At 47.3% G+C, this 8,589-nt stretch overlaps 1 protein-coding gene across 1 annotated transcript in view; it reads right to left on the reverse strand.

The window, feature by feature from the left end:
- LOC147431115 (Sas10/Utp3/C1D family) overlaps positions 1-7,080 on the reverse strand; it is a 29,104-nt gene extending 22,024 nt beyond the window's left edge. The window contains exon 1 of the mRNA XM_086493770.1: positions 6,863-7,080. Within this exon, the coding sequence (XP_086349896.1) occupies positions 6,863-7,040 (178 nt within the window). The 5' untranslated portion in view covers positions 7,041-7,080. The remainder of the gene's footprint in view (positions 1-6,862) is intronic.
- Between the last annotated feature and the right edge of the window lie 1,509 nt (positions 7,081-8,589).

The following is an 8,589-nucleotide window of genomic DNA, read 5'->3' on the forward strand; positions in this document are numbered from 1 at the left end:
TGAGCACCAAGCATTGGCATTTTCGTTGTGAATTGCCACGGTTGATTGCTTTAGATCAAAAGAGAGAGATTCGATCTCATTGTTTGTGTGTGTGTGGTGAACGGTTTGGCACTCCGTCTCTTTGTTCATCTACATTGCATCCATAGTCTTTTAGGAAGACAATATTTTTTCCACTCACTTTACATGGAATAAGTATGTTCATGGTTTTGTGTTGGAAATGGTTTCAGGAATTTTCAGCCATGGAGATTCTTGAAGAAGAAAGAAGCATGACTCTAGATGAAGTGGAAGCATCGAAGGAGCCTCAGGAGACTTTGTGTCGCTTTCGGCGCGGCCCAAAGAAGCAAGCGTTGCAGACCTTTATGAAGTTCAAGTACCGCTCGACCCACACAGCAGAGTGGGCCGGCGAAGAGTCCCTTCCAGGATTCCGGATGTTGTTGGCGATCTCCCTCGACGCCATACAGTTCGGTACCAGTACCTCACTTTGAAAAGGAGGGGATGTCACGTGACACATACCAACCCTATGTGTCCGTGGACAAGCTACAGCACGACAAGGGTTCCGTCAGTCCAGTCAGTCTAGATTAGCAAGTGTTCTGGCACTTCTGTGAGTCTGTTCGCGGACCGTGCATGCCCAGATACTTAGATTAGATTCATATCCTCTGGTTGCACACAGCATGACCATCAGATTCCAGTCAGATCCCATCAATAGCATTTTTACAGTGCATAGGCCTATTTTCCCTATTTTTGACATTTTTCACTTATTATTTTTAAGTGACTTTTGTTGGAAAGTAGGTAGGGGAATTTTGCTAAGTTTGTATAAATAAAAACCTAGCGCTAGCACTTTCTGGCAGAAGAGGCAACAGGAGCACTCGCTCAACAGGCAACTTCTCAGCAGAACCCAAGAGGCTTAGCGTTTTCTGCATCAGCAGGACAGCCCTAGCGTTTTTCATCTACAAGACCAGCCTTGGCGATTGTGAACAGCAGATCAACCCGGCGTCATCACAACACGGCAGATCAGCCTAGCGTTTTGCATTTGCAGAACCACCGGCGACAACAGAAGACAATTTCAGCCCTGGCGTTTTTGGTTTGCATCACAACCTCAGCGTTTTTGCAGATCATCGCAACGGAACATCAAGAATCACCAGCGTTTTCAGTTTTCAGCATTTAGACACCGCAGATCAAGTTCCGAACCTCGCAGCTCTCACCTTCCCGCAGCAGTTCCTCGCCGCACGGTCAGTTTCCGCAAGGTTTACAGTTTCAGCCCGGAAAACGCAGATTCTGAAATCTGCGTTTTCAGCGCGTCGTCGTCGTACCGTCATCATCGACATCGTCACCGACATAGAGTCAGAATTCAGCAGATAAAGATTTACGGATTTCAGCCATTAGCAGTTCCAGATTTCAGCCCGTCTCGTCATCGTCGACATCGTCGGCAAGTCCAAGCATTGTAGAGATTTGTGCAATCATAAGTAGACCGCTCTCGCCATAGAGAGTGGGGCCTTCGGAGGAGGGTTTTACAACGTCTCTGGTGTCGTATTCTCTCTCTATCTCTCAGTCTCATACACTTTCACGCACAATGTCCATTCACTTTGTTTGTGTCCGTTGCACTCTCATTAAGAACGGAAGGCTCTCCCTTCCATAAGTAAAAGGAACCTTGAGAACAGTTCGGAGCACTCATCTTGAGCAAAGTTCAAACATTCATTCTGCTGCACCTTACAATCGTGCAATATGGCATGCCTACGAAAAGGGATCATATAAGGACGGTGATTAAAATACAGGAAACCATCACGAACAAAACACTCGAACAATGCGTGCTGACTAATCATGCGCACACATAATACTTCTTGTGGGGGTTCTTGGGACCTCGACTCGAGAGCCAAGATCGGTTCTTCGTGATTGATCGAATCTGCAATGAGGTTAGATTCACTAGACAAAGTATCAACTAAACCATCATGCTTGTGAACAATGACATCGTTATCATGCAAATCATCATGCTCGTGAATAATCACATCTTGATCATGCAAATCATCATGCTCATCATTATCATGCAATTCATTATGCTTATCATTATCATGCAAATCATGTGTGTCGTGCTTTGAAGAAGAAAAGACTCAGAGAGTCTCCTTCTCCAGCTTCTTTGCAATATGTGCCTGCACATTAGAAAATAGTAGGACCTGCATGTGTTGGTCTCTCTGTGCGGCCGCCAAGCGCACTTGCTCGCGCTCTAAGGCTGACCGTCTCGCTTCTCGCTCGCGATCCAATTCGGCTTTTCTTTCTTCGCCTGCCAAGCATGCTTGCTTGCGCTCACTCTCTATGGCTGCCATTCTTTCTTTGTGGTCACGATCCAATTCGGCCTTTCTTTCTACTTTTCTTTCTTGGCGTTCTAACTTTTTGTCCATCATCATCTTGAGAAAAGCCTCCATAGGATCTCGTGCAATCCTTGGCGTAGATGGGAAGGGGGGAGGGTCGAAAAAACATACTGTTGGGGAAAATTCCTCTTCGCCTCTTCCATGCTCATCACCTCCATGCAAAGTATCCATTCCGCTTCGGGTGATGACCATACACTGAAGTCTTGGGTTGGTAAGTTCACGAGGAACTTGGGTTCTTGTGGTTCTTGGGTTCTTGAGGGTCTTGAGTTCTTGAGGTTCTTGAGGTTCTTCTTTAGCTTGCAATATGTGTTAGAGAAGAATCTTCTCTTACCCAAGCTCTTCTCTTTCCCGCGGTTGCACCCCTTGTCAGCCTTGTGCTCACATCAAGGTTGCTTTTTCCACCTCACTTCGATTGGCCGGCCGCTAAGTGCACGGTCCGTTCTCAATGAGTGAAAAGAGAACAAGGGGAGGCTGGACAAGCCCTTCTTTCTTGGGTTTCCTGTCACTCTTCAAAAACACGATTAGGAATCGACACACCCCAAGAGGTCTTGGGTTACATGCGACAACAAGCAAAAAAAATTATGTGGTTCTTTCCTTGAGTGATACAGAACACTGCCAAAGCTCTGATACCAATGTAAGGTGCAGCGCAAGTGAGTTGACCTTTGCTCAAGATGAGTGCTCCAAACTGTGCTCAAGGGTTCCTTTTACTTACGGAAGGGAGAGCCTTCCATTCCTTTAGTGAGAGAGTGGTAATGATCACAAACAAAGTGGTAAGACACTATGAATGAAGGTGCTGAGAATGAGAGATAGAGAGAGAAGAGAATACGACACCAAAATGTTGTCAAACCCTCCTCCGAAGGCCCCACTCTCCATGGCAAGAGCGGTCTACCATTGATTGCACAAATCTCTACAATGGTCTCAATGCAATGGTGTTGCCGACGATGTCGACGACAATGATGACGGCGACGAGACGGCTGAAAACTGAAAACGCTAAGGGCTGAAATCTGCAAATCTTGTATCTGCTGAATTCTGACTCTATGTCAATGAAGACGACGTGCTGAAAACGCAGATGCTGAAATCTGCGTTTTTCGGGCTGAATCTGCAAACGCTAGCTGATCTGACCGTGCGGCGAGGATCTGCTGCTGGAAGGTGAGATCTGCAAGGTTCGAGACTTGTTTTGCGGTGTCTATATGCTGAAAACTGAAAATGCTGATCTATCTGCTGGTTCTGTCGCGGAGAATCTGCAAAACGCTAGGTTATCCTGTTGATCCAAAAACGCTAAGGCTGATCTGGTATCAATCTGCAAATACGCTATGGTCCTGCTGTCGCCAGGTGGATCTGCAAATGCAAAACGCTAGGCTGATCTATAAAGCTGAAAACATTGGCTTCTTGGTTGGCTGAAAACACTAGGGGTTCCACCGGGGGGGGTTCTTGCTGAGAAGGTGCTCTGTTGGACACTTGGTCCCTGCTGTCTCTTCTGCCAGAATACACTAGCGCTGGGTTTTCTTATATACTTGCTTGTCAAATTGCCCTACCCAGTTTCCCAACAAAAGTCACTTATAATAAGTGAAAAATGGCTAAAATAGGAAAAGTAGGTCTATGCACTGTGAAAATGCTCCTGATGGGCTCTGATTGATTGTAATCTGATGGTCATGTTGTGTGCAACCAGAGGATATGCATCTACTCTAAGTGCCTGGACATGCACGGTGTGCGAACAGACTCACAAAAGTGCCAGAACACTTCCTAAGCTAGGCTAACAGAACTGAACCCAACCCTAGTCATGAAGTAGCTTGTCCACGTACACATGGGGTTAGTTGTGCACGTGACAAACCATCATTCAAGCTAAAAGAAATCACTAACGCGAGGAAAAGAAGGAAAGGATTATAGAAGTGTAAAACCTAGGTCTTCACCATTTCAATTCCGTTGCACCTGACAACAATGGTCATGCCTCTTGCAAGCCTACTAGGTGGGCAAATACATGGCTTGTACCGCCAAAAAAGATACGCCTCACTCCCAAAACTCCTCTTGGAGATATTGAAGCCACCACCAAACAGAAGACGTAACACTTAACAAATTTAAGCGTCCACCATCAAGTGCTTGACCGACATAAACTGTCTCCGTCTTTCCTTTTTCTTAAAGTTATGGCCATTCCATTAACCATGCTCCTTTTATGAGTCATAAGATTTGTGAGAAGCTAGTTGTACCTTTTCTGTCCTTTTTTATTTTTTGCCTTCCGTGGCATAATACCCACAATGGAATGTAAAAACCTGTACTTGATATGGCCTACACGTCAACTTTGGCCTCTAAAGGAAATTACTCTCTCTCTCTCTCTCTCTCTCTCTCTCTCTCTCTCTCTCTCTCTCTCTCTCTCTCTAGAGTTATGATCGAAGATGTCTTGGCCTCTGTCTATTGAGATTCAACGATATCAAGCAAGGTTACTGAGAGAGAGAGAGAGAGAGAGAGAGAGAGAGAGAGAGAGGCTCACACACTGGGAGACACACCCCAAGTCAGATCACGATGTTCTTCCATCCAAAGATTGAGCAAAGGCGTAACCAGCCACAGAGAAGGGATTCAGGGAACATCACTAGCAAAGGTATACTGAGTGATCGAGCAGTAGAGCTGGGAGATCTGAGAGGCCCAGGATGAGGGGATGCGCCCATCAACGGAGGAGGTTGCAAAACAGGATCGGATCTATATTGGCGAGACATGGGAGACGCCCCGTGTAGATTCTCACCATGGAGGACATCGACACAATCATGCTACGAGCCATCTCTAGATTCTTACACATATCCACCATTTTCTATCTAATCATTGAGATACACACCCACTTTTTGTACCTCACCATGAAGGACATCGACACGATCATGCTGCGAGCCATCTCCAGATTCTTACACATATCCACCATTTTGTGTCTAATCACTGAGATACACACCCACTTTTTGATACCTCTCAGGCTCTTGATACCCACCTTTTACACCTCGAGTATTGTTTCTATTTAGTTAGTTTCTTTCTTTCTTTTTATCCAGACCTTGTATCAGATTCACCATGATGTAACTCTCTGGTCTTGTGGGTCAATATGGCCTTTAGAAGATATAACATTTCATATCTCTCTCTCGCAGTGAGAGGAACTTGGTACTGAGACAGGATCTGTGGCAGCTATACACTAGGAGAGTCTGGGAGTCACCTGGCTTGGGGACGAGGATGTCAGATTACAGAGACCAGTTTCTCACCATATTGTCCGGGGGGTTCATACAGAGACCACGCTACATGGACACATATATGCCACATAGCTCACGGGTGGCGATTGGTCAGCTGAGAGTGGCTTCACACAGGTTAGAGATTGAGATCGGGAGACATACTGGTGTTCCCAGGGAGGAGCGCGTCTGCAGAGCCTGCACAGAGGAGGTGGAGAGTGAGGAGCACTTTGTATGTAGATGCAGAGCATACACTGAGATCAGAGGCAGGTATGAGGCCCTATTCAGAGGACAGCCCACTCTCCGAGAGATCATGGACTCTCGAGATCAGAGACAGCTCGGACGGTTCTTACTAGAGATACAGAGCCATCGGGACACACTACTACAGCCACACACAGCTACACAGACAGAGGGGAGACAGTCGCAGCTCACAGACTTCTTTCAGAGGATTACCGCCCCTCCCCCACCAGACACTCAGAGGGGAGTGACACTCCCACAGGCGGAGGTGAGCCGAGCTAGACGACGACCACGAGTCACAGGCTACAGGGGCGCGAGCTCCCACCACCGACAGATCGAGGAGATCCGAGCCCGGGAGCGCCGTGCCACTGAGGAGCGAGTGGCCCGGATGAGGGCCGACCCGACAGCTTTCATCCGGGCAGCCTTGGCACCAGACCCGCCCATGTACCACATCTTACATCCCCCATTAGTACAGGATGGAGCTAGATAGCTTGATGCATTCTCATGATTGTACTACCTTGAGCATATAGACATGCATATACCCCTAGAGATAGAGCTCCATCCCTCCTCAGATACCCCACTACCTACACTCAGTTCAGTTTTGTATCAGTTTTTGTTTCATTTGTCTTTCCGATAGACGGATGACATACACACCATGTACATTTGATTTGTCTCATAGGCCGATTTCGGCCTGACATAGACGTTAAAAATCTTTCTTTTCTTTTCTTTTCTTTTCTTTCTCTCTCTCTCTCTCTCTCTCTCTCTCTCTCTCTCTCTCTCTCTCATGAGATCATGAGAGAGCACATAGCATACATTGTTGTGACATGCAATTTTTGGGGGCTGCTGGCTGGCCATTGGAATCCATGACTCGCCCAGCCAGCCAACAACATCTCTCTGCATCATCTTTCCAGCTGGTAACATCCTTCTTCGTCTATTCAACAACCTGCAAAGTTGCATATGCTCGACCAGCAGGCCTCCATCTTCCCTTGCCCAATCTCTCTCTCTCTCTCTCTCTCTCTCTCTCTCTCTCTCTCTCGTGTGCATATGCAGAAGTTCAGAACGACTTACCTGCAAAAAGAGCGTTGAGCGTCTTGGAGAGGGAAAGGAAGGCAGCAGACCGGTGGAGAGGCGGGAGAGAAGCTAGGGTGGAGGGCTGTTGAAGCAAAGGGAGGAACTTTTGCAGATGCTCCTCTACGCTCTCCAGCTCCGAAGAAACTCTGGCCACCGCCGCCAGCGCCTCCTCCATTTTGAGAGATGCGAGCCTCGTGACTAATTGACACCACTTCTGGTCAGGTGGGATCTACTGGTCAGGTGGGATCTACGGTCCCTATTAATTGGACCGTCTGATGGCGGTTTAATTTCCAAGGTTTAATTTCCAAGTGATCACTTTTGCACCGTGCGATGGCGGTTTAATTTTCAAGTGATCACAATTAAAGTGAACCCCAAGTAAATTTGATGTGAATATCAAGTGACCGCCAAGTGATCCCCATGTGAATCCCAATCGACATGTGATCACCTTGTGACCCCACCCATTACCAAGTGATTACAGTGTGACCTCGACTATCCCAAAGTGATTGCAGTGTGATCCCGTCCATCCCAAAGTGATCTCCAAGTGAACACCATGTGATCTCCACCCCATCATTTTTGCTATATGATTCTATGTTCACACCTCCATTTCAAGTGGCGCGCTATAGCTTAATGGGAGAGTTGTGGCCTCCGGTTGTGTAGGTGGTGGGTTCGAGTCGCAGGGGCTCAACCGGCCGGAATCCTTTTATTCTTGAGAATAAATGGACGGTCCACATCGTTCGAAGATGCTCGACAGTAGATCCCACCTGACAAAGTGGTGTCAAATAGTCCTGTGGAGATGCGAGGTCGTGATGTTCGCTAGAGAATTTACCACTGGGAAAACGAGACCGTCACTAAAATCGTCGACGGCGGCACTGCCTAGGGAATTACTTCCAGAGAGAATTGCCTAAGACCGAGAGCGAGGGAGAGAGAGACCTTGCGCAATTTTTATTGCAAGCATGGCTCCAACGAAACGCTGAAAAATAGCATCTTAAAATAACTTCAAAAAGCCAAAAATGTGTACAACATTTCATAAGCGCCACCCCTATATCACTCCCTGCAAGCAGCCAGTGCCAACAATTAGTGGAAGAGGCTTAGGCCTGTGACACACGCATTCGCTCGGACCTGCGTGCACATACCACGTTATTGGTTGTCCGGCTCTCGGCGAAGTGAGGCGACTTGGACCCCACACCCAGCCTGGGCATGCAGTGGACAGGACGAAAAGTAGAGGCGATAGAGAAAGCGAATGGATTTGAGCCTTCTCCCTCCCGCTTATTGCGTTGCAGATCATCCAGGTGGCGTATGTTGCTTCGTTGCAAGAGATGCGAGAACATGCAAAAATTACTATGTCTACTTATCATGTGACAAAGCAAGTGCCCAAGAAAGTTCTTCATGGCAATGTTTGTTGCCCATGTGTGACACAGGTCTTAGTGTCCATGTTGGCGACACTCTATTGGATCAATAAATGAATTGCGCATTCAGACCTACCACAGCATACACGAAACACCCCCCCCGAAAGAGAAAATTGCCGCCCACTTTGCAGCACAGGAGGGCAACTTGATTGCAGATTGCATAGTTGAGATTCATTACACAACCACCACGCCATTCCTCGTTGTTTGCTGCTATCGCGTCTTGTGAACACGAAGGCCAGAGGTAGCTTACACGTAGGCAACCTTCCATTGGGTTCGTCTTAACCCAGCCTAAGGGCATTCGTGGTAGAGAAAGAATTA

This window comes from Adiantum capillus-veneris, chromosome 21 (assembly GCF_014529385.1).
Source record: "Adiantum capillus-veneris isolate H3 chromosome 21, ASM1452938v2, whole genome shotgun sequence".
In the NCBI taxonomy this organism is placed as follows: domain Eukaryota; kingdom Viridiplantae; phylum Streptophyta; class Polypodiopsida; order Polypodiales; family Pteridaceae; genus Adiantum; species Adiantum capillus-veneris.